At 51.5% G+C, this 26,048-nt stretch overlaps 1 protein-coding gene across 1 annotated transcript; it reads left to right on the top strand.

Moving 5' to 3' along the window:
• On the top strand, positions 1-23,448 carry SNX19 (sorting nexin 19). The gene is made up of 11 exons (XM_064397550.1): positions 1-1,638; positions 1,940-2,078; positions 2,544-2,644; positions 2,793-2,912; positions 3,165-3,292; positions 4,145-4,241; positions 4,479-4,665; positions 6,743-6,872; positions 17,627-17,811; positions 18,543-18,630; positions 19,407-23,448. Exons 1-11 carry the CDS (start codon positions 136-138, stop codon positions 19,537-19,539), a joined length of 2,811 nt encoding a protein of 936 aa, XP_064253620.1. The 5' UTR covers positions 1-135; the 3' UTR covers positions 19,540-23,448.
• Positions 23,449-26,048: the final 2,600 nt, after the last annotated feature.

The following is a 26,048-nucleotide window of genomic DNA, read 5'->3' as shown; positions in this document are numbered from 1 at the left end:
CTGACCCAGCCCAGGGAGGGCTCCGGACGCGCTGAGGTTTCGGGGTGCTGGAGCCCCCGCTCCCCGCTGGAGCCCGGTGCGTTCTGCAGCCCTGCCCGGCACCCCGGCTGCCGCACCGCCGCTGCTCTCCCCGCCATGCCCCCGCGGTCCCGCCGGCCGCTGCTGGCCCTGCTGGCGGCCCTGGGCTGGCTGCTGGCGCTGCAGCTGCTGCTGGACCTGCGGGCGCTGGGGCTGCTGTGCGGGGCGCTGGCCGTGCTGGGCGGCTGGCTGGGCCCCCCGGCGCTGCTGCCCCGCGGCCGCCGCCTGCGCCTGGAGCGCTTCGTCAGCTCGCTGCGCGCCCCGGCCGGCAGCGCCGCCGACGAGGGCCGCCTGCAGAGGGAGATCGCCAGCACCGTGCGCAAGGTGGTGCGGGATTTCGTGGCCTCGTGGTACCGCACGGTGAGCAGAGAGCCGGCCTTCGAGGCCGAGGTGGAGAGGGCCATGCTGGGGCTGGCCGCGGAGCTGCGGCGGAGGATGAGGCGGGTGGACCGGCGAGCGCTGGCCCGCCGCCTGCTCCTGCTCTGCGGGCAGCACCTGCAGAGCTTCCTGCGGGCCCGGGATGCCCTGAGGGCCGAGCCCAAGGGCGGCCGGACGCTGTGGAGGGAGTACAGCCGGCTGGCGGGGCCGCACCCCGCCCTGCTGAGCCCCGCGGCTGAGGTGGGCTGTGCCCGCGCCGCCGTGGACGCGCTGCTGAGGGCGCTGGTGCCCTGGCCGCACCTGGAGACACGGACAGGGCGTTTTGTGGTGGTGGAGCTGGTGGCCTGCAACGTGCTGCTGCCGGCCATCAGGAAGATGTCTGACCCCGACTGGATCAACCTGCTGCTCATCGGGGCGCTTTCCAAGAAGCCCCGGGGTGGGAAGCCCCACCCTACACCCCCCGTGCCAGATTCCTTGCCTGTCCCGGCACAGACTGACACGGCTCCTGCCGGGCTCCCCCTGTCCCCGAGGGCTGCCGAGGGGCTCAGGAGAGAGGCTGGAGAGGAGGGAGAGGAGGCAAGCAGGTCATGCCATGCAGAGGAACCCTTCCTGCGCCCCCAAGCTCTGGGATCCCTCTTCCCCTGTGAGGGTTTGGAGTTGGAATCCCCTGCACCTGACCTGGGGCAGGATGCAGAGCTGCTGGCTCCTTCTCCTGCTGGAGAGCTCCTTGATGAGCCTCCCCAGGACCCTTCTGTGCCAGAGGGAGCACCTGCCTCAGAGGATGGCACAGGGGACCTGGACCACGGCCCTGGCCCCAGCTCAGATGCTGGCCTGCTTCCCACCTCTGCTTTGAGCTCCTGCCCTGACATCCAGATCGAGCCAGCGGCTGAGAAGGAGGAGGAAAGCCCAGCTGTCCCCAGGAGGTTCTCCTCACAAAGACCCTCCAGCCTGGGGAGAGATCTGGGGGCAGCAGAGGGCCCAGCACAGTTTCCCCCAGAGCCTGGGCAGAGCCTGCCCCTGCTGTCATCCTCCCCAACAGCTTCCATGAGCACCTTCAGCTTTGAGCCCCTGAGCAGCCCCGAGGGGCCGGTGGTCATCCAGAACCTGCGGATCACCGGGACCATCACTGCCCGCGAGCACAGCGGCACCGGCTTCCACCCCTACACCCTGTACACCGTCAAGGTGAGGGCTCCCGGGCACCCTCCCACATCTGGGCTGCTCTTTGCACCTGAGGACTGACTCTGGGTGGGTCTCCACAATAAATTTTGTCTGGGAGCGGGGAAACACTGGGCACTGTGGCTGTTTAGGATTCCTGTGGGGCTGGTTGAATCTTTTTTGCTTTTGTTCCATCGTGATTGGTTCCTTCCTCTTCAGGGAAGGGTTGAGTGAGGAATTGCTGGGTGGGGTCTGGGGACTGAGGGGCAGGCAGGGAGCAGGGCTGTTTTGGGATGTGTCAGGACGATGCCTTTGCCTTCCTCCTCAGTATGAGACAGCCCTGGAGGGCGAGGCCGCGGGCAGCCTGCAGCAGGTGGCTTACCACACCGTGAACCGCCGCTACCGCGAGTTCCTCAACCTCCAGACCCGGCTGGAGGAGAAGCCGGAGCTCCGCAAGTTCCTGAAAAGTCAGTGCCTGCCATGGCTCTCTGAGAAAATCCTTCTGCCTCTTGTTCCATTCCCTGTTCCTCTGCTCCCTGGGTTTCCTGCCCTGCTTTTGCAGCTTTCCTGCCCACATCCACCAGTGCTCTGTGCAGAGCTGGCTGGAGAAATGATTTATCTCCTCTGGAAGTAAATTCCAGTGTTTCAAACCATTCCTCTTCCCATTCCACAACAGTTGGCTTTGTAGTTTTGCACCTTAACAGTGGATAGAAACACTGTGTATTGCCTTGGGCTGATGCAGGCAGTGTGTGGGGATAGCTTTAATCATTAGAACATTCAGGTTTTAATAAAGACTAAAATGTGTAGATTTAAAAATTTTAATTTTTAATCTTGAAAATTTTTCTATTTTAAGATTTAAAAGTCTTTTAAATTATGGTTACTGTGATTTTGCAGTTTTCTCAAACTTGCCTGTGGGTTTGTTTCCTTTGTAGACATCAAAGGACCAAAGAAACTGTTCCCTGATCTGCCATTTGGAAACATGGACAGCGATAAAGTGGAAGCCAGGAAAAGTCTGCTGGAATCTTTCCTGAAGGTGAGATGTTTGTGTGCTCCTGTGTGCTAAAAGCAGAGCTCAGGACAGCTTTGTGCAGACAGTGCAGCACACCATGTCTCTTCCATGTGACATGATCAGGTTGGGAGCTTGACTTCAAAATGATCTAAATCTCCATCTATCCTTGCAGCAATTGTGTGCAGTCCCTGAGATTGCAAACAGTGAGGAGGTGCAGGAATTCCTGGCCCTCAACACCGACGCCAGGATCGCCTTTGTCAAGAAGCCCTTCGTTGTCTCCAGGATAGACAAGGTGGGAAAAGTGGGGAGCTGCCTACCTGAGCCCTTTCCAGCTGCCCCAGAGATGCTTCCTAGGCTTCAGTGTCTCCTAGGAGCCAAAACCCTTTCTTTGGAGCTGAGCTCAGCTTGCCCACAAACCCATAAAGGGTCAGAGTTTGTGTTAAAGAACCTATTTAATAGAAAATCCAGTGCAAGTCTCAGAACTCCTGATGTATGTAAGTAACAAGGATCAATCCAGTAACCAGAGGCGGTGCTGGCTTTGCAGATTGTTGTCAATGCCATTGTGGACACCTTGAAGACAGCGTTCCCCAGGTCAGAGCCCCAGAGCCCCACGGAGGATCTGAGCGAGTCAGAAGTGGATGGGAAATCCCAGCCAGATGGGAAGAAAAGCAAGTAAGGGCTCCCTCAGCTTGGCAAGAACAAGGGATTAATGCACAAACTGAGCCCATGGTGGGTCAGAATTGACTTGGTGCTTTGTGTTGGGTAGTAAATTCTGTGTTGGGTGGTAAATTCTATCATACTCTAGCTAAATTACTTCCTCCTTCCCTTGCTGACCACAACTGCTTGAACTCCAGTTTATCTAGAGGGCTGACAGTGCCCAGTCTCATTGTGATTGTCTCATCAGTGGTTCTTCCCTCACCAAGAAAGGGAAGATTTCTGCACAAGTATGGCTTTTCTGTCCAAAAAGTGATGTTTTGCTGGAAAAAGCTGCTTTGGACAGAAAGACAAACGCGAAAAGTACAAGTTTGGAACCATTTTGGCTGAAAAGGACATTCCTTAATGATAAACAGGCTATTTTATAATTTGTCCCAAAATCCCAATGTCCGTTCATATCCTTCTTTTTGTCAGTGTTTATAATTGGATTTCACAATCCTGCTGAGTGTATTTCATCTCAGAGGCTTTTCTGAACACTTCCCTGTGTGTGCTGCAGTGCTCACACCTTGCTGACATCTGCCTACATCTCCCTATCAGCTTCTGTGTAACAGCTCCTTGTGGAATGCTGGAAAACCTCGGCTCAGCTCAGGTGTACGTGAGGAAAAGTGCTTTACAGCTTTTGTTGTGTGGTTTCACTGCCATCTCTTAGTTATCCTGGAGGCAGATGCTTTTTCTGAACCACTTCAGGTCTAATCAGATTTCTTAGCTTGCATGTGGCAGCAGTAACAAGTCCTGGGGCTTGGCTGAGGCTGGAAAGCTCATGACTCAGCTTGCAGAGAAAACTGACTGTGCCATGGCTCTGCTTTTCAGGTCCAGGCTGAGGTTCTCATCCAGTAAAATCACTCCAGTGCTGAGTGTGAGTGAAGCTCATGACAGGATCGTGTACTCCATCAGGGAGGGCAATGCTGTAAGTTCAGATCCTCTTGTAATCCTTTCACAACCCCAATCACTGCCCTGTTTGGGAATAGTCAACATCCACCAGGGCTGTGCCTGCTGCAGCCTCATTGCCACAGGCCAGCTCTTGGCAGAAGGACAATAAGCAGCCCTGGTTGTGCTGTTGGCTACACCTGGGTGCAAACCAGGAGGTGGGAGGTTGTCTGGGCACTGCAGACCCCAGGCTTGTGGCACTAACACACTTTTGTAGGTCTCTGGCACCCTGTCGCTGGCTGCTATGGAATCCTTCATCCAGAAGCAGGAGAAGCTGCTGGAAGCAGTCCCCAGCAAAGCTCCTGAAGGCCAGGGAGGCAGAGAAGCCAAGGAAATCTCTGTGCAGGAAGAAATGGATGGGCTGAGCACAGCGGAGCAGGGAGCACATCCAGACACTGACTCTGGTGAGCTCAGCCCCTCTCTCAGTGCTTGAATTTCTCCCCCTCGGCACCACAGCAACTCCAACATCTGCAGGTTCAGCTTGAAAAGTCTTCAGGACCTGCTCTCCTGCCTGTTGTATCTTGATTGAAGGGAAAGCAAATCAGGTTTTCCAGTGCTGTTTGGTGATTGCTCTGGGCATTGTTGCTCGTGGAGCAAATTGGGTTTTGGCTCAGTTGTGTCACTGCAGATCTTCACCTTGGTGTGCTCAGCACAGTCATTGCACAAAGAGGTTTCTTAAGGACACGCTGCTTAAACTGGCAGTGTTCTAAAATCAAGTTCTTACAAACTAAAAGTGGGCCAAAATACAGTTTCCTGGTAGTTTCCAGTTAGCCTTGATATGTCCATACACTATAAAAGGACCTTTTGAGATTAAGTTCAGATAGATTTGATGGGAGTAGCACAAATGTAATCTCAGTTCAAGGAATGATGTTCCCTTTCTGCTTCTAGAACCCTCCTCTGAAGCACAGGGCTGTCTCAGAACAGTTATAAGATTATCCTGAACACATACAAAAATATGTTCTCCAATCTTTTTCTTGGAATAGCTGAGCTGTATCAGCTGGAACTTCCCAAAAAACTTCTCTCCAGTGGTTCAAGTTTGGCAAGCTCTGACTGAAAGCACGTGTTTGTGACAGGATAGACCTGGTGTTCTGAAACCCAGCCTGTGCTACCAGCTTTAATCTTGGAACACATGCCCGTGGTTCTGGGGAAGCAGGACTGGAGTTGGGGGCCAGGGTTCTGCACAGAGCAGGCCAAGTTAGCTGAACTCTGAGGGAAGTGGAATGTCAGTGATCTCAAATGCTTGCAGGTCTGGGATGCTTCAGGCGGGGCTAGCAGGGTGAGGAGAGCAAATGTCTGGATAAAAAGGCAAACCCATGTCCATATCTGCTCAAGGAGTGACTTCTGGGAAGTGGTTGGCCAGCAGCTCTCTGAGGAAGAGGATTTGGGTGCCGTGGGAATAAACAGCTTGCTGAGGATGCTCCCTGTGTGCGGTTCTGGGGAAGCTCCAGCCTGCTCCAGCCTGCACTGGGAAGTCTCAGGGGGCAAAGCAAATGGGCAGTAACTTATGGCTCAGAGCAAGAGGTGCCAAGTGCCCTGTCTTTTCCAAGTGAAATCCTGGAATGAATTAGTCCAGCTTTTAGGAAGAGGAAGAGCAGAGGAGAAGAGGTGTAGGGCCCAGAATCCCTCCTCCCTTTATTTCCAGTAATAAATGTGAGTGTAAATTGTCTCTGTAGACAGAGAGGTTGGAAGATGAGGGATGAGAGGAGCCAAATTAGGAAAAGGTGCTGCACAGGATCTCACCTGGACAACAAAGCCGAAGTAGCAGCCTCAGGTTGGGGTGGTGGTCTAGGAGTGGCTGTCTGGGGCAGTTTTGTGGCACATCAATGAGTTTTTTCAGCACAACACCTCAAGGCCAAACAGCATGAAAGTAATTCCTTAGCGAGTAGAAACTGTTTCTGCTGAAGGCTCTGACATCCACCTGAGGATCAGAGGGAGGTTTGGTGTCCCAGGTCTTTGACAGCAGAGATATTTGGGTAGGTGTGTTGTGTTTTAACTGGTAGATCTGGTTTATCCAGATGTGTTTCATCCTGCTCCCTGCCAAGCCTGGGATCTGCCACACGATGGCAGCCCGCAGCCACCAACAGAGCCTCGTGCCTGGAAAACTGCTGGAAGAAGGGGAATGAGTGGGGAACACCAGGGTGACAGTCCTCAGCAGTGCACCTCTTCCTGGCTACTGTCACCACCTGCTTTGTCACCTGTTTTGGCCATGCCTGTGCGGGGACTGGGATTTGATGATCCTGCTGTTTAATTGAGAAGGAACTGAGCCTTCGGTGCAGCCCTTGGTGGGAGACTGGGGCTGCCTGGATGAGCTGGAAGTCAGAGTGGGGAGGGCAGGGTCCCAGGCTGGCTGGGCTGCAACAGGTCATCTGTGTGTGCACAAAGGGCCAGGCTGGGGAGAAGAGAATGAGTTTGGGATGATGCTTTTCACCAGATTTGCCCTGAGGTGGCTTCTTCATCTGCCCCTCCTCTTCCTCCTGGCAGACTCCGAGACAGCTTTGGCTGACCTGGCCATGGACGTGCTTCGTCTGGTGCTGGTGGATCACTGGGGCTGGCTGTGCACAGAGAACATCCAGAAGGTCTTCAACCTGCTCTTTGGGACTCTCCTTCAAAGGTAAGGCCAGAGTGACCAGCCTGGCTGCTCTGTGAGAGGCATTCCCTTTGGAGTCACAGTTGGAAGTGGAGCTCGTGCCCGAGTGCAGATTAATGCTGTGTGTGCACCAGCCAACAAGGTTCTGTAAAGCAGGTGCTCCATGAATGTGGAGTAAACACCCCTAAGGATCTGCACCAGGAGCTGTTTTCTCTGTGAGCAGTGGTGCAGCTCTAACAGGCAGCCTCCTGTCCCTTGAAATCAGGGAAAGGGAAGATCCAGCCCTGGGAGTGGGAGTCTTGGCTCATGCAAGGGCAGCAGTGCCCAGCTCTGGGGCTCTCTAGGGAGCATTGGCCTCCTGGTCTGTGCTCCCCAGGGCTTCAGCTTGTTCCTTCTGCAGAAATAGAATAAACAGGCCCAGGGAGCAGTGACTGTCAGTGACAGCTCGCGGTGTGGTCTCTGCTCTCACTGCTGCACCCCTCTGCTCTGCCTGTGCCTGGGGCAGGGACCCACACATGGAGTAGGGACAGGCTTCCTTTCCAGCTGGGATGGACTTGCCAAGCTTTCCTGGGGCCAGGGCCGCTGGGTGGTAAGGCTCAAGGCCAAGACACACAAACAGAGAATTCCTGTTTTTTGGTGTAGGTTGGTGACTATCACTGGCTGAGGATGTGGTTTTTTAGAGCACAAGGAAAGCCTTCCCTGAAGGGCTTGGGAGAGTCTTGGAGCACTGCTTTTCCCATTCCTGTGCCCTTTCTCCTGCAGGCATCCAGAGCCAGCATCAGAATGTGCAGGGCAGCTCATTATAACAGAGCTGGTAACCTGAGCTGCCCTCAGCAGAGGTTGCCAAAGTGCTTTGAGGTCAGTCCTGGTCTGTTCCTTCAGTGGCAGGAGGTGGGGGCTGCTCCCACTTCTCCAGAATGGGCTCTGGCCTCTTGGGAACAAGCTGCAACCCAATCTGAGTGTGTAAGCACAGAGGTATGAGAGCTTCAACAGGCACATCATCACCTCCTAATAAGCTGTGTCCTGGTCACCCAGGGAGCCTGCAGCACCCACACGTGGCATTGGCATTTTCCACTAGAGAAGTTGGGATATACACAGCACATCCTGGCTCTGGAAGGTGGAGGAGCTCCCTGAGTTGTGCTGGTGGAAAGAGTGAGGAGGAATGTGTTTGTAGCTGCTCCACTTGAACAGGTCAGAGGGAACCCACGTGTGCTGCAGGCAGAGCTCTGCCTGGGGTGATATGGGGAAGCCCTGGGACTTCTTGGTGTCCCCATCAGTTTAGGGTGTAACTACAACCTCTTGAACAAACCCTGTGTCTGCTGAAATCCATATGTTGAGGCTGGCTCTGCTCTTGTTCTGGGACAATCAGGAATCCCAGGGGACAGGGGAAAGAGCTGGACAGTGGGGACTGACCTGTCACCAGGAGGATGGTGTTGCACCTGAGTTGCTGCAGGGAACATTTTCCTCCCATTTCTGCTGCCTGTAGTTGCCTCCACAGTGGAGGAGATCTGGGAAGGGGGAGCCTTCCTGTTTGCCATCCACCCTGACCCTGAGACTTGTACTCATTCCTGGCCCAGGTGGTCACTGCTGTCCTGACCAGAAGGTCTCAGACCTGTCTGTCCAGGGACACTGTGGATTTGGTGACATTTCACTTCCATTCAAGTATTTACAACTTGATCACTGCTTGACCAGACCTGGCACTGCCATTTTGGCTGGCCCTGTGTCTGGGGACCCTTTACAGGTGGGGAGAGTAGCAGAAACTCTTCTGGGAGCATCTGCTATTCAAGGAATTGATGCTCCTGCCTCTGAGAACAGGCAGATGACCTTGGGACAGCAGATGGATTTGCATTGTCTTCAACCATTGCTGGTCACAAAGTATGAGTGGGCTTCATCCCTTCAGGAGATTCCTGTTCCTGCCAGTGGCTGGGTTAGGTGGTAGGGGGTGAAAAGGAGGTGTCCTGGCAGTGTTTGGAGGGGCTGCTGCTGGACATTCCTCTGCCAGGTTGTGTTTGGAGAGTAGGTGTTGTTCCTGCTGCCTTCTTGCAGCTGCCAGATGAGTATTCTGCTCTGCCATGGGACACTTGATGCAGAGTGATAGAAATGACCACAAACCAACAAAACTCACACCAAGAACGAGATCCAGCTTCTCCCAAGAGCCAGTCCCCCTCTTCTTGGAGCACTTTCTGCCTTGGGCTGGCAGTGCCATCAGATGATTGCTGTGACCACACTGTTACTGATGGTAGAGCCTCCCGACCTGCTCCTTTCCCTGTTTTGTGCAAGGAGCATCCCACCACACTCCTCCTTCCTCCTTCTCCTCAGCTGGGCTAGCTGGAGGCAGGCACCATCCGTCTCCCTGCCTGTCAGTCCCATGGCAGTGGGAGAGGAAGGCTCCATGACCGAAAAAGGGATTGTTGAGTAAAGGGCGGCCGCGTGCGCGAGCCCGGCTCCGCACTGCGCCCATCCCATTATGTAACAGGGAGTGATCCTTTTTTGGAGCTGAAAGGAGAGGCGGATGGAGGGGCTGGGAGTGGGAATGACCCTGGGGCCAGGATTGCTTCCAGCAGCCTCTCTGCGTGCTGGGGCCGTGCCTGTAAACAAACCCTGTGCCCCGCTCCCGCCTCCGGCCGGCTCCGCTTCCCTCCCGCGGCTGCACAGGATCATCTCCCTTCCCCTGGGAGGCTGCAGCAGGAACCTGCTGCCACAGGGAGGAGGTGGGGCTATTCTGGGCCCTGCTGTTCTGTGCAAGAGCTCCGAAGCATTTGGAGAATCTGGGTGCTTTTTAGAGCCTTGTGAGTCAATGAGGTGTTAAAAATACATGGCAAATGCGTGCGCTGTGACCCCACACCCTGCTGTGACCCCACACCCTGCCCTCAGTCGTCCCCACAGTGGCCACAGGTCTGGGGGCTGCCAGTGCCCTGCAGAGCTGGGGACAGTGCTGGAGCCAGGGTGACAGTCACCACCTCTGCTTTTTTTTGGAGGGGAGCTCCAGCAGAGTGCCAGCACCCCAAGGACGGACCTGGGAGTATTCAAGGGGCAGATCCTGGTCTGTAAGCTTTTCCTGGCTCCTTCCCATGCAGCACAGCAGAAATGCCATGGCCACAAAGCACTGAGTGAGGGGAAGGTGTCTCAGCACACCCTGGCTGTCTGTGCCCTGGAACCTGAGCAGGGCTGGGCACAGAGTCTGTGCCAGGCTCGGAAGTGCCTGTCCCTGAAAGGAGCATGTGGAACTACTCAGGCAGCTTTGCTGGTGTCATGTTCCACTGAGCATGAGTTAAAATAAATGCAAATCATCCCTGCCTTACCCACGAGCTCAGCACTGCTTGGCTTGCTGTTTGCTTTGGGTCATTCCCGTGCTCCTCCAGGCTTTGTCCATGTCCCCTCATCCCTTGGCCAAACTGGAAGATTTGAGGTGATATTCCAGGCTGTGAGCTGTAGGTGGAGAGGCAGGGATGATTTGAGACTGGTTGCAGGTCACCATCATGCTTTTGAGAGCTGGTTCCTGCAAGTTCATGCTGTCACCTTGGTGTTGGGCTCTGCTGGTGTCAGGCTGAGTGTCACAGGCACTTGTAAGTCAAGGAGGTCTGGAGCTTCAGAGAGCTGCTGCCTGGGTGCTTTGTTCTGATTTTCTCTTCGGTTCTCTTTGATCTCTGTGCCAACAGAACTGGCACAAAGACCCTTGGCAGCCCCCTTGGTCCTCTTGACTGGAAAGTGCCACCAGCAAAGAGTGATGCCTGACCCTCTTCAGTGTCCCTGAGTAAACCTGGAGCAGCCAAGCACTCCTGGGCTGGCAGTGCTGGGAGCACAGTGCCCATGGGCAGGGAGCTCTGCCAGCCCTGGGGGGGCCATGTCTGGCAGCTCAGCCTGTGCTTCCACTTCCCTTTGTCTTCCTGGCTGCCAGGTACCACTCCAGCCTCAGGCAGTGCCTCTGAGTTCTGCTGGCAGAAATGCAACATCAGTGCAGCTGGGGCATCTGAAACCACTCACTCTCCTGGTTTGTTACCTGAGGAGTGGATTTGGGCATGTTTGGTGAGGATCTTTGCAGCTGCACACAGAGGGGCTGTGCTGGCAGGCCCAGGTATGTGGCAGCAAAGTCCCTGTCCCTAAAAACAAGCCTAAAAGCAGCACCAGAGTTGGGAACTGGGAGAATCAATCTCATGGCATCTTACTCCTCATTTCTGGGTTTGGCTGTTTGTGTTGTAGCCGTGAGGAGCAGCAGGAACTGCAGCCTGTGGTATGTCAGTAAAAGTGATTTCAGGACTCTCTGTGTCTTCGTGTGTATATGCAAAGTAAATAAAATCAGCTTGGAAATGGGCCTCGATTCAGTTGTCTCCAAGCACCTGGAAATTTTGGATCTGGCTTTGAATCTCTGTCCCAAACAAAATTTTTTTCCCTCTTCTAGAAGCAGCATTCTTCCAAAAACATCCACTCAAATGAAGCCAGCACTCCATGCTTTGATAATAATTGCAACATTATTCTAACTCTGATTCTGTTTCAACGGTTACACATGCCAGCTTTCTTCCTGGAGTTAAAAAAGCTCAACAACTTCCTATTTCAAATAGAACAAAGAAGAAAAGGATTGAGTGGAAGTAATGTCTCCCTGTTGGTTTTAGTTTTCCCTGGTTTGAGAAGGGTTAATAGTGGATTTATGTATTTTGATTCTGAAGTGGGCTAATGAAGCAATTGTTCCAAGCAGGGCCTGGCTGAGACAGCCTGGCCTCTCCCTGGGGCACCACTGAGAGCTTAATTGGCTCAATAAATACTTGAAGAAGATGTTATCAAAAGCCAGGATGCTTTGTGAAAAATCAAGGAGGTTTGGGGACGATTATTTTAATCACATGCCTTTCCCCCCTTCCCTGAGCCCCAGGGCATCTCTGGAAGATCTAGGTTGGGAAAAGCAGTGCTTAATTCCCTGCAGGGTGAAGCCATTGGAATCCTGTGAGTTTCCATGATTTCTTCTTGCAGCAGGTGAGTTTTGAGGGAGCAACACATAAAATGGCACAGAAATCCCAGCACCAAGGGGTGCTTTCCTCTCTGCAGGGATGAATGATTGCCTACAGAAGAGAATGATTTCTTTTCCTTCCTCTCTGCCCCACAGTCAGATGTCCTTACACCCACATCTCCCAGAGTTTCTGCCTGGGTCAAGCAGGTAGGAAAATCCCTCTGCCCAGGATGGGTTGTTTGCAACTCTAAACATTCAGCAGGGGAAGAACATACCAAGAAGGAGAATTTACTTTGTGCAGAAGTTTAAAAGGCCTCAGGATGGTTCACATCCTTTCATTTATGGAGTTTTTTTTCCCTTTTCTTTCTTGTTTCCTTCCTCAGCACAGGGTTTACCTATGGCCTGGACAAGTGTGAAGTTGCTTTGAAGGTGCTGAGCTGAGCATGCTGTACATGTTTCTGCTGTGTGGAGAAGGTGGATTTAGGCTCAGGTAGCAGGTGCTGAAAGCTGAGCCTCAGGGCAAAAACTCTCCATTTGTGTTTTTCAGTTCTTGCTGTGCCCACTGCAGCTGTTGCTTCATTTTTACAAGGTTTCCTCAGAAGGGTTTTGCAGTCAAAGCACTGAAATGTTCCTCCTCTTGAACCCTTGAGTTAAGGATAATCTTGTGCTTTATCTGAAGAGGAATTTGGGGAACACAAACTGGTAAGGCAGGGATGGTCTGGTGATTTAAGCACCAGATTTTCTTAATTTCAGAGTCATGCTTGAATGCCTCGTGTTTTCCAGATGTTGCTTTTTTGCTTCAATCCTTTTCACTACGTTGGTCCCAGAGGCCTTTTTTGAGCTTCTGGATATCCACACTGTATTTTTTAGGGCACAGGGGCCATGTTCTGGGGTGGGCACCAGTCAATGTTGAGCTGGACATGCTAGTTCATGTATATTTGTAGAGCTGTTTGTATTTCTACAGCTAAAGCAGAGAGGCTTTCTCCTCTTTGTCATCTTCTAGCCTGGCCTTCAGTTTGTGTTTATCTAAATCCTTAAAATCCCTGGGTTTGAGGAAATCACAATTTCTATTGCTTCAGGTTTCTGTTACAGTCAGCATATTTAACTTGGCTGTTCCTTAGATGGAGTGATCTCAGTTTTTATCCTCACCTTGATGGACAAAAAGAGCAGAGCTTTACCCATTTCTGGCAGGTAGGTATAAATCTGGGAGTATTACATCTCTTTGTTTATTCTTAGTACATCTTTGATGGCCAGACTAAGCAGATCCAACTTGTCCAGGCTTTACTTGCTGAGCTGAGCTCTCTGGATAGTCCAGTTAAGTGAGAGATCCAGCCAGGTAAAACCAAGCCCATTTACCTGGTCCTGTCTCTCAGCCTTTCCTCCCTCCTGTCAGCCCTTGTTGTTTCTAGGAGCCCAAGGAAGGCCAAGGTTTGCACTCCCCAGCCCTTGTTTTTCATTCCCAGGGCTTTCTTATCCCAATGGACCCCTTCAGCTGACCTTGGAGTTCCAGCTTAAACCATGGCATTAATTGGGCTCTTTTTTAGCAGCCATTTCATTCCTCCACCAGCAGCTATTTCAAACAGAGGTGCCTTACAGCATGGGCAAGTTATGCCCCTGCAGATTATCTTCCAGGCCTCAGTAGCCTTTGCAGTCTGGCTCTTTGCATTGGGCACTATCAAAGCATTCTGAGCCCAGGAGGTCACTTTATCTATTTCTGAAGTGTAAGGAGATGGTTCTGTGATGGGTTTATTTTTTTCTTTCTTATTAAGGCTATTTCTTCATGAAATAGCAGAATGAAAATAGTAACTCATCAGCCATCCAAAAATAAATAAAAATAAAAGAGAGGTCTATTTATGTTTCCTGGTGGATTTATTTCTACCTGGGAGCAGCGTGTGAGTGCTTTCAATGTGGCACATGAATCTCAAATGCTTAGGCCTTTAATAGCACAAAAAATCATCTGTGACCTGCTGGTGAAGGTCAGCTTTGAACCAGCAGATATTTGGAGTTCCTGAGGTGTTAATCCCAATCCTGGTGCAATAAGTCTGCCTGATGGAAAGGTCAATTTGCCATTTTCTGGGGTTTACTCAGGTAGGAATTTTCAATAAAGTTGGTGTGACTCTCTCTGAGATGTAACTACAGGTGTGGGAGTTGAGGAGGCATTCTTGGGATGTCCTGTGCAGGGCCAGCAGTTGGACTTGACCTTCCTTGTGGGTCCCTTCCAGTTCAGGATATTCTGTGGATTACTTTGCTCCTCACAGTTAAAAGCTGCTGGTGCCACCTCTGTGTGTTAGAATGGAATGTGATTCCCTAGAATGGGTGTTGATGGTTGTCTGTGGGTGAGAGGAGGGAAGAAAACTCTTCATGGCAGGTCACTGTGTGCTGAGATTTTCTTTTGAAGCCTCAGCTGCTCTCCCAGAGTGGATCTGGAGCCACATGGACCAGTCTTGACAGTTCTCCTCTGTTAGAATCTGAAATGTAAAGAACTCTCAGAACTTTGGGCCTGTAAGCCAAAGCTTAGAATTAAACACAAGATGTGATCTGAGACCTTGGAAAAGGCTTCCAAACTTAAGTGATAGAAGCAAGAATGCAGATTTACAGTTTAAAACAAAGACAAATTAAATTAAGTAGAAAAAGTTGAGAGTTTTAGAGTTTAAGATATAAAAATAAAAGTAGTTTGAGGGGTAAACAAGGAGTTTAGAATGCAGCACTGTAGGTTTGTGTGTCATAACATGATTAGCTAAGAAAGCTTACACTGTAACATGAGTCCATAAGATGGAATATATAAAGATTGAGTCAAAAACATAAATATCCTTGTTAGCACTGTTTTATTAGTCAATAAATCCTTAAAAGGTCTTGTAACGAAAGGTCTTGTGACCTTCTGAGCCATACAGTAAAGATGTGAGCCAAACTCACCCTTCCTGCCTATGTAGAAGATATGAAAAGAAACCACATCATCAAAAACAATTCAGAAATCCCGTCTCTAACTCATTCAAAACTCTTTCAGGATCCCCATTCTCCTCTTCCCAGTGTCTTTGGAATGGCAGCACTGGCAAAGGTGAGCCCAGAGCAGAGGTGCTTTAGTCTGTGTTCCATTTGCACCTGCCTTTGGTTTCTCCTTCTTTCTTGTCCCATTTCCTCTTTAGTTCCTTGACTTTTCCTTGTAAACTTTGTGGGTTTGGGTGCTCCTTCCCCAGCTGTCTGAGCAACATGGGGCAAGTTGGCCTCTTCTGAGGAGCTGTGCGAGACCCATGGAGCCATTCCCAGATCCTGCCCTCTCCTTCCCAAAGCTGCCAGCCCAAGGAAGAAAATCCATCCGTGGTGTTTCACAACTGTGGGAATCCAGACCTGTAAGCACTCGCCTGCTCACAGATGTGCAGATCACATTTAGAGGTGTTACTTGGGGGCCTTGTTGCCTAATTCTGGTGTTTTTAGGGACATACTTGAGCTGGAAACAGGAGGTTGTTTGTGTGGGGCCTTCCAGCATTTGTCAGTTCTCAGCTTGCTCTTGAGCTGTCTGGAAACGTGTGCTGTTCTCTGTAGGTTCAACTTTCTCTCTACACTATTTGCTTGATTTTTTTGCTATTTTAGGAACGTCTCTAAGAAAAAAAAAGCTTGTTCTTTGCTTTCTGCAACCTTTTAAAGGCTGGAAAGTGGCTGTTGCTGTAATGAGTTTGGAGTCAATGTTCAGTCTGATCCCCCTTGGTGCAGGGTTGACTCTGCAGCTCTGTCCCCAAGTCTCTGAACTTCTGTTGCTTGTCAGATGTTTTCTCAGCTAGGAGAGCAGGTTGTGTAAGAAAACATGTTAATGAAAAACCATATTAATGAAAAACCATGTTAATGAAAACTCTTGCCCCTAGAGAAGTCACAGTTTAACACTTTAATTTGCTTGGGAATAGCCGGAGGGTTTACCATGATCCAGAGTGTTAAAATCTGCTGATGGCTGGAGATTAGAACCCCTTTAATTGTATTTCCAACATGGCTTTTCCCAGGCAGGTCTGGGATGTGACATTTTGTCCTCTGAGCCAGGTGGGAGGTCTGCACCTCTGGATTATCCTGTAGCAGCATCCATACTCCGTGTCCATGGCAATGCTGAGCATGAAGGCTGTGCTTCCCATTTCCAGTGCCAGTCCTGGGAGCACTGGGAACATCACCTGTGTCCCTTGCTCCGAGACATTCCAGGCCTTACCACTGCACTGAGATCCTTTTCAGGTTTTTTAATGTCCTTTTCTTTCCAGCTGGCATTTCCTAGGTGTGCATCCCTCAAGAATCTCTGTTTACCCCCCATTTTTTTCTGCCAAAGGGATCCTCGCTCCACAGCCCTGTCCCACACGATGCCAACCTGCTTACCTTTGGCTGCTGCTCTTCCCCAGTGCCCAGCTGTGTGGGGAAGGACACCCTTGGCCCGAATGCCTCGCCCAGGAAGAATGCAGACAGTCTGGCAGAGCGCAGGTTAAATAAAGTTTGCCTTGGCAGGGCTCTTGGATGTACTCGGAGCTGCCGGGGCGTAGTGGTGACGGAATTGCAAGCACGAACACCAGCTGCCAAGAGGAACGGCTCTCCTGGCCCTGCTGGCTGACTCCTGTCCTCTGGGAATCTTGAAGAACTGGCAGAATCACAAGCTTTTCCCTACCCCAGCGCCGTGCTGACACTCCCAGCTTTGCTGCAGAGCCTCCTGCCAGTGAGGCCAGCAGCACCAGCAGTGCTGCACCCTGAGCCCTGCTAAATCAGGGAACCTTCCTGTGGGATTCATCCACGGCCTCTCCTCGTTCTGAGGGCAGAGATTTTAGGCAGTGCAAGTTCTGACTGATGGCTGTGGCTTGTGCTGTCACTAGGGAGTGATTTCACATCTGGGCAAGAGGGTCCATCCATATGGTTGGTTTAGAAACTGTGCCTGGCCAGCCCTTGAGTGGTGGGGACACATCACCCAGTGCAGCTGCAAACCCCTCCAAGCCCTTCTGTGGGGCAGGGATTTGGGGATTTGCAGGTGGTTACTGGGAAAGGGCACAGTACTGCCCCAGCAGCAGGGACCATCAGCAGTTCTGCTGGATTTTGGATGGGAACAAAAAAGTCTTGGCTGTGAGAGTGAGGAAACCCTGACACAGGGTATCTGGAGAAGCTGTGGCTGCCCCTTCCTTGGAAGTGTCCAAGGCCAGGTTAGGGCTTGGAGCAGCTTGGTCTAGTAGAAGGTGTTCCTGCCCAGATGAGCTTTAAGGTCCCAAAATCAAACCTTTGGGGATTCTGTTATTTCATTGCTTGCCATCAGTGGATGGAGCAGGACTGGACAGCAGGATGAGAGGGGGGTGAAGCATCAGGATATTCATGGCTTGTCATACTTGGAGTGTGTTTTGGTCTCCAGGAAAGACATCCTTGGCTGTCTTGGTAGCAGAGGGAGTGATGAGAGGAGCAGAGGCTGCCAGAACAGGGCTTATGTCCTTCCAGTCCTTCCTGAGGGTTGTTTGTAGTTAAACACCAGTTCCTCCAGCTCTTTCTCAGATTGTGCTTGGAGATAACTTAGGAGCTTCAGGCCAGTTGTATCCCTGAGCTGGGCTTCCTTTAGTCACCAGTGACTCACTTGGGTTCCTGTGATTAGCAGGGGGATGGGGCTTTTTATGACCTTTGCTTGTCCCATTTGTCTATAACACAGGGAACATATCCCACTTTTGGTGCATGGAAAACTCAGCTAATTAAGACTTGTGGAAATCTTTGGTGTACAGACATGAAAACTGCACGTTAACAAACCCAGAGAAGCTGATTTAACCCTCTTGATGGGTGGAAATAATCTCAGCTGGGTTCCAAGCTGGACTTTTCCTGACCTTTGTCCCTGTCCCTGTTGCTGCAGGTGGCTGGAAGTGCAGGTGGTTACCCTGACCTGCACCCAACGCTGGGTCCAGTACCTCCAGTTGCTGCAGGAATCCATCTGGCCTGGAGGAGTTTTACCAGCAGTGCCTAAACCCCCCAGGACAGAGGAGCAGAAGAAGGCAACAGCAGAGCAGGCCCTGCAGAGCCTGATGGGGATCTTGCCCAGTAAGTGTGTCCCAGAGACTTGTCAGCTGCCCTGGGACTGGAAAGCAGCTGGGGAACACTGCAGTGCACTGGAATCTCTGGAAATGTGGTTAAATACAGAGGTGGAGGCTGCTCGTGCCAAGGCACTGGGAAACCTTCATGACCCTTGAGGTTTGATGGTTTCCTGCAAGCAAAACCCAGAGTTTTCCAGTTCTGGATAGTTTGTGTAAGGGTTTGGGAAGCAGCCCAGCTCGGAGGGAAGGGATGTGAGTCCAGGCCATTCCCATCTGTAGCCAGGCCATGATTCAGTGCTCAGTTCTGCTGAGCTGCCTCACCAAGGCAGGCTCAGGACAGCTTTGCTCCCACCTGCTGCCAGTGGGTCCCATGGTGAGGAAAGTCACCATGCAAAGCCTGTGGCTTTTCCACTGGACTGAAATCCCAAGCCCAGCTGCACTGGATTTCTCTCTCTTGAAGTTTGACACGGGGACCTTTGGCATTAAAGCAGCTGCTGCCTAATCCTTGTGAGTGCAGTCTGAACTTTTAACTCCTTGATGTAGTGTAAAGGGCCCTCACTGGCCTTTGGGAATGAAAAAGCACTGCTGGTATGTGCCCTTCTGGCCAGGAATGCTTTCCTGGCACTCCCTCCTCTCCCAGCCCCAGAGCACCATCACAAGCTTTGATCAGCACCCACCAGGAGAACACTGACCTGTGGAAATGTGCACTTCCTAAAGCTTTGTCTCCAACACTTCCAGATGTGATCCAAGAAATCCTTGGGACCACTAAGTGTCAGATGAGCTGGAACCTGGTGCTGGAGTCGCTGAGCCAGCCTGTGATAAACAGGTATGTGATGGTGGTCTTTACCCTGGTGGGCTCTGAGAGCTGTGCCCGGGGTTTTGCCAATGCTGCTTGGCACCAAACACCCAGCTTATTGTTCCAGACTTGCAATATCAGGGGGCATCTGCATGTCTGGCTGCAGGTTATTGAGCTAATCATGTTAATTATGTTGTTTGGCTTGCTTGGTTAGTGGATGTCAGGGAAGTAAGACAGGTCTTGGTTTAGTTTGGTTCTGGAGGAGCTGCAGGTCTGTGTGGGGGGTGTTTCTGTCTGTTCCAAATGCTGTGAGCCTGGAAGACAAGGGTTTGGTGATGGACAGCAGAAAAATGAGGGTCAGACTGGACATCGGGAGATATTTCTTCACTGAAAGGGTTGTTAAACATTGAAAGGGCTGCCCAGGGTGGTGTTGGAGTCCATCTTCTGAGGTGTGCAGGGAACAACAGGACATGGCACTCAGTGCTGTGGGCTGGTTGACAAGGTGGGGATTGGGCACGGGTTGGACTCGATGATCTCAGGGGTCTTTTCTGTCTTCAGTGATCCTGTGATCCTGTTAAACACGTGTTTTGTTCCAGAAGATGCAATTGTGTTTTCTGTGCTGCTCAGCAACTTCAACACCCACTGGTTTGGGGAAGTGAAAAAAAGCTGAACCACCTCTGGAAATATTTCTCTGGGGACCCGATATTGTTCCTTTCTCCCCTGGAGCTTTGGAACACTCTTTCCTTGTGCTGAGCTTTGCCTCCCACGCCCTGACCAGCCTAAGCTTTGTCTTTTTTCCATTGCAGGCACCTGGTGTTCTGCCTCCTGGACATTCTGCTGGAGTTCTTGGTTCTGAAGGACTCCAGCAAGGAGCCTGAGGCTGCAGCTGCCACACCGTGTGCCTGCAGTGGCCCAGACAAAGGTGCCCCAGCACTTTAACCAGGGCTGTGCCCCAGCAGTGCAGGAGAGAAGCAGCCACAGGCATGGAGTGATTGGATTTTCAGCCTTTACTGAAGGTGCCTGGGAGCTTCCTGTGAGGAATTTCTGCAGCCAGGGCTAAATGAAGCTGCTTCCAGGCTTCTCTGTTTCAGCTGGTGGTGGATCAAACCCAGTGTGAGGGGCTGTGCAGCAGCTGTTCCATTGCTGACCTGATGGGGAGCCTGGAATGAACCAGCCTGACCAGCTGGAGAAGGAAGCACAGACCCTTCTGAACATCTCTGACATCTACAGAGAATGCAGGAGATCTGCTTTTGTGGCTTCAGGGTCCACTGGCACTGAGAGGGTTGGTGTGCTGGCATCCTGCTGATGAATGTTTCTGCAGGACAGGTGAAGGGGTGCAGTGCTGTCCCTGCTGCCTGAGCAGCCTGCCCTGTGCCTGCTCTGCACCATCTGTGTCACCAGAAGGAAGATGGGGAAAGGATGGAGTGTGGAGATGTGGTCCTGAAGTTCAGCATCCAGCTGCCCAAATACCTGGGAGGTGAGAGCAGGGGCCCAGGGAGCTGCCCTGCCTTAGGGACAAAGATCAGCTGCTTCTCCCTGGCCCTGCTCTAGTTCTCCATCAAACAATAGGTGCAGGCAGGCTGTGATCCTGGGAGAGACTCTCCTCAGGCTAGGGAGGAGTGGTGGCTTGGCTGGACTTTAGGACTTTTTTATATTGTGCTTCCTGAGTCACCTTTTGGTCCCTGGGACAGTCACCTGCAAGGCACAGGCCAAAAGAGCTGACCCATGTGGGACACAGCAAGTAAATCAGCTCCCACACAGAAGTGGTTGTCACAGGAAGCTCTGGAAGAGGAATGAGGACCTTGAGCCCAGGGGAATCCTGGATGTGTGTCATGGACAGTGGGTTAGACCCCAGCAAAGGGGCTGGGAGCACTGCCTGAGCTCTGCTGCCCATGGCTGTGTCACTGGGCTTTGCTTTGCTGTGCCTGCTGCTGGCACAGCTCTGTGCAGGGCTCTGGAAAGCTGCTCAGGTCACGGAACAGGGACTTGGAGCTGCTCCTCCAGGTGTCCAAGACTTGAGTGGCTTTGTGAGCACTTAGTGTTGCTCAGGCTCCTGGGAGTACTTAAAGGACTCAGAATATGCACCCACAGCCCAGTTTGGTGACCTGCTTTGGTGTTTTTTCTGGGAGAAGCATGGACTGACCAGTGCTGGGCTGGTGAAGGTGTTCCCTGCAGATCCCAGGGCGCCATGCAGGATCACATGTGGTGTCTGTGCTGCAGGACCAGGTGGTTTCATCCCACAGAACCACGGAATACCAGGCTGGAAGGGACTGCCTGCAGTTTCTTGGAGCTGGATGCTCCATGGCATGTTTGGAGAGGAGGCAGTGTAACTCCAACATGCCTATCCTGCTCCTCCAGAGGAGCTGCTTAATTATGGACACACAACAGTGTGAGCTGCTCTGTGCTTCTGTTGTGTGGAAATACAGAGAGGGATCATTTTGCTGCAAGCAAATAGATTCTTAGGGAGCTCTGGGGACATCCCAAGACCAGGCAGAATCCAGTGTCATGAAGCAAATCAATTCTGCATCACTGATGGAGCCATTTCTCAGCAGGGAGGCTTCAGAGATGGTAGACTGGCCACCTGCTTGGAGAACGGAGGTGTGTGTTAAGTGGATTAAGGGTAGATGAGGTGGAGAATGCTTTGGGATAATCCCAAGTGGCCAAGCAGCAGTTTGGAAAGCAGGATTCAGATAAATCCTTAAATATCTGCTTGGAGCAGCTGCTTCACCTTGTCCTTCACTGCCGGGCACCCTGAGCCAGAGGTGATGCAGCAGAGCCCTGCTGTGCCTGGTGGCTTCCCAGATGTTCCTGCTGTTCTTGTTTGCTGTTGCTTCCCAATGAATTGTGTGGTTTTGGAGCTCCAGGACTGTGCCCTGTCATTGATTAGGGAGAATATTAAGAGGCTTTGCTGAAAAGGATCATGGAGTACAAATTATCCACTGCCAGCTCCAGGTTAGGGCAAAAGGCTGAAACAGGAAACTGGATGTGGTACTGGCAGGATGAGCTGACACTTCTCCTTTGCCACGAAGCCCAAATTCTCCCAGCTTTTAACCCCCATCTCTGAAATTATGCAAACAACTGAATATTCAGTCCTCCAGATGGAAATAATCTGTGATTGCTGCCAGTCTGGGAGCTGGTGCTCTGCTGGGCTGGTGCAGCAATGATTTGGGGTTGTCCCAGCAGCAACATCCTCCTGTGTGTTAAGATACAAAGAGCTGGGACAGAGAGAGAAAGGAGATTTATTTATGTGCACTCTCAAGGCAGTGGGGGAGTGGGGAACAGACCTAAGGAGTTTGAGTTGGAGAATGTTGTTTTACTCTCCAGAACCCCCTTTCTTGTCTCAGATATGAAGGGTTGGAGCCCTTTCTCATGCTCTCACTGGCTGGGCTTCAAATTCCCATCTCTCCTTGGGAGATTTTAGTGCAGCCTTAGAGCTGAGGTGAAGTGCCCAGGAGCAAATAGCCCCTCTCTGCATCGTGTTGTTAAGGAGTAAAACAAATCCAATAAAAAGCTCAGCTTTTTTTCTACTGTGAGTTCTTTGCCTCGCTGTGATTTTGGGATTAAATTGAGCACAATGGTGGCAGATAAAAACTTCTGCATTCAGGTGGGCTGAAAGTTTATTTCCATTGGACTAAGACTAGAAAAACTGCTCTGCTAAAACAAACAGAGTTGACAAAAAAACTTAAGCTTGCTCAGTGTGTCATATTCCCAGCAAGCTCCTTTTTTTCTGCAGGAATTTGTAGAAGGAATTTGCAGGAGGCTCCAGCCACCTCTCTAAAGGGCGGGTGGTGAGAGCAGCCAGATTTGACCTCAATAAAGAGTTGCAGCTTTGTGTCACGTTAGGTCAAGAGCAGTACCTGCCTCAGGTGGCTGCTCAGCTCTCCCTCTCCAGGTCCTTCAGGCTTTGTGATCTGCCTCCAGCCCACCACTTGCTGATTTTGTGAAGTGTTTCCCTTCTCACTGCCTTAGTGTTTCCCACAGCTGACTGGAAGCTTCCTGGAAGGGATTGCTCCTGTGTGTGACTGTGCAGTGGTGTAGAGCTCCAAGGCACCACTCTAAGCTAAATAACTATTTAACTGTGTTTTTAGGGGAAAAAGTCCCACCATGCACTGACTCCCTGTCACATTTCCTGTGCTGAACCCTTTGTATCAGCTGTTTTTGGTGCTGCTGGAGTCTGTGGAATTCTGCTGTCTGGAAAACCTTTTTAATTGTTAAATGGGGAGCAAACCTTCACTCCCATGTACTTGTGTGAAAATAATGCTTTATTTCAAATTTACTTCTCTGTCAGAGTTTAAAATCTGCCTTTGGTAGAGAGGAACAAGTGGGGAGGAGGCTGGGTGTGAGTGGGCAGAGGGGAGGTGACTCCCAGGTGTCACAAAATGCATGGCAGGGCAGCAGGGCAGGGGACAGTGCAGGTGGGACAGGTTTTCCCTCCTGGCACACAGGGGGACTGCTCAGACATGGGAAAGACCAAAGTGCTTAAAGCCTGGCCAGGAATCAGAACAATTTCCCACCCCATCAGCATTGCTGCTTTCTCTCTGACATAAATTCCTTGATTTAGGCTCTCTGGGGAGTCTAAAACCAGGGAAGCCATGTGGATCGTTTGCCTTTCTTCTGGCAAACAGGGAAGGACTCCCCTAGCAGCAGGGATCTCAGACCCATCTCCACATCCCTTGGGCAGTACTGCATTGGAAGCTTTCCTTGCTGTCAGTGCTGGAGTAGGAAAGCTGCTAAGCTGTAAGGAAATAGGGAATGTCTGAAAACGAGGAAATCCAGATGAAATTTGTAATACTATGTCAAAGGAAAAAAAAAAAAAAAGAGGAGATAAGAAAAACCTGATACAATGAATGCTTGTGTCATGTATTTTTGTGGATTAGCTGTGCCACAGAGGAGCCTGTGCACCCCAAGAACTCCATTCCCTGCAAGGCAGTGAACATTTGTACAGCACATGATGTGGGACCATGGCTGCAGCCAAGTTCCCTGGGATAATATCCACCCTGGGGTAGATTGGGCCACTTCCAGTGTCAACAGCCAGAGGATTAAGCATTTATCTCTGCAGAACAGGATAATTAATACCAGATCACACTCGGGGCTGTGCTGGAGCTGAGCTTGTGCCCGAGCGTGGTTTCTCCGCTCGCCGTGGGCAGTGGCAGGATGTTCTGGGGGCTGCAGGCATTGCCTTGGGCTCCTGGAATGGCACTGGGATGCCACCAGGCTTCCCAGATGAAGCTGAGGGTGAGCTCTGCCATCGTGGCCACGCGAGGTGGGTGTTAATTTTTCATCCTTATCAGGAAGACTGCTCCGTCCAGCCAAGAGTAGAGGAGTGCAATCAGGGTGCTGTGATTTGCCATCTTCTGGGTTTCGATGGAAAAACCAGGTTTTGGCACTTCTGGCTTTGTTGAAATAAATGAATACCATTATCCTGGCCACAGTCCAGGTCAGGTAATTATATTCTTCCTACCTTAATGCCACTGCAGCCCCTGTCTCTGCTGGATATCCTATACTCTTTAATTCCTGTCTGGGACTTGCTTATTATGTTACAAAGTTGGGTTTTTTTCCCCCTCTCAGTAGAATTTGTGCACAGAGCACCAGCCAGGCCCCAGCATTGTGCTCAGCTGCTAAAACAGGGAAAAACTGCTTTAGACATTTATTTGACTGTGCCTAGTGTTCTCCTGGAGCATCTCTCCTGGCTCTAAGGCTGTGGAGCTGGGAAGGTGGGTAACGTGGAAGATGAGAGAACCTGTTACAGCTCTGGTTAACTCAATGCGTGCTGGAAACCTGCTTTTCTCCTCTGCCAGTTCCTGAGGCTGATGAGTGTGTTTGTGGGAGAAACTCAGAACTCGTGGGTGTCTTACCTTCCTCTCCTGTCATTTCCTCAAAGATTTTGGGAGACTAAAGTACATCCATGATGGGGGAAAAGTCCTCCTGCCTTCAAGAACATTTGCCATGTCCAGACCTTTCTGATGAGGCAGAGCAGCCCTGTGTTGGTTTGAGGTCCAGCCCTGAGAGCCCCCATTTCCTGCAGTACCTGAGCTGGTTTGGAGTGCCTGCTTTCCCTGCTGAGCTCAGCTCCTTGTCTGTGCTGATGGCTCCTTGGCCTTTACATCTCCTGCAACTAATGCATTGATTTGTTTTATTTGGTTTGTTTTTTGGGGGTTTTTTTTCCCTTTTGAAAAGTATTTAAAGTCCCCTTCTTTCCCTGCCCTTTCAGCCCCACTCTTCCTCTCCCAGCCCTGCAGACGGGTGAAAGGGTTGCTCAAGCAGTACTTGAGGACAGCATCCCGCAATTCCACGCACTTCCTTCCTGTTCCCAGGCCCCTCCACTCCACCCCGGCCCTCGAGGACAAGGAGGGCTTGAGGGACAGCAGGGGTGAGGATCAAAGCCCCTAAAGCACTGTTTAAAACACAGAGTGCCCACTGCTCCTCTGGAGTGGTGCATCTGGCAGAGCCTCATTAACCTTCTGCTTCCCCCTCCCACTCCTTTGCCCCTGAAAATCAACAAAGCCAAACATAACAAGTTGCCTGGCCTGAAGCAGCCTGAAGTGTGTGTGCTTAGTGTGAAAAAGCACAGCCAAGCCATTGGCCAGAGCCCCTTTTCTGTGCAGGCCACTTCACATTTATTACACTCCGAGCCGGAGCTCTTTAAGCCCCGATGCTCTTTAGAGTTGAGCTCTTTAACTTTCTCCCTTCCTCCCTTGCAGGCTTCATTCTCCCCTTGTTCTGCTCCTTCCGCTCCCTCCCTGCCCTTTTGTCCTGTGAGAACGAGTCTTTTAATCCCCTTGTACTGCAGATTAAAGCTGCTGCAGCCTCCCCAAGCTGACATTTTCTCAGAGAGGCTCACAGCCAGAGCTTTATGAGAGCTCTCTGTCTGTCTGCTGCTGCCTTTCTTCTCGCCACACTCACCTCCCTCCCTGACCTTTCCCTGAGCAGGGAAAGGCTGTGCAGGGCAGTCCCATGTAGGCACTGCCTGGGCTCAGCAGGGCTCGGGGGGCAGGAAATTAAGACCCATGGAAATTAAGAAGTAAATAAAGAGAGAAAGAAAAGGTGATGGGAATTAAGGGGAGAACCAAAGCAACATTCGGCGTGTTTGGAAACCAAATGCTGGGCTGGGGTCTGAGTTTGGCAGTCAGCCTGGCTTTATGAGGAGCCAGACCATTGACCTGGGACTCATTTCCAGAGCTCACCTTCCAGCACCTAAGGGAGCTTCCAAGGAGGCTGAAGAAGGATTTTCCACAAGGACATGCAGGGACAGGATAAGGGAGAATGGCCTTAAGCTGAAGGATAGAATTAGATTAAATATTGGGAAGGAATTCCTCCCTGTGAGGGTGTGAGGCCCTGGCACAGGGTGCCCAGAGCAGCTGGGGCTGCCCCTGGATCCCTGGCAGTGCCCAAGGCCAGGCTGGACAGGGCTTGGAGCAGTCTGGGACAGTGGAAGGTGTCCCTGCCCA

Source organism: Passer domesticus, chromosome 23 (assembly GCF_036417665.1).
Source record: "Passer domesticus isolate bPasDom1 chromosome 23, bPasDom1.hap1, whole genome shotgun sequence".
NCBI classification, from domain to species: Eukaryota; Metazoa; Chordata; class Aves; order Passeriformes; family Passeridae; genus Passer; species Passer domesticus.
The sequence above is the reverse complement of the archived record's forward strand: the minus strand, read 5'-3'. Positions and strand labels throughout refer to the sequence as shown.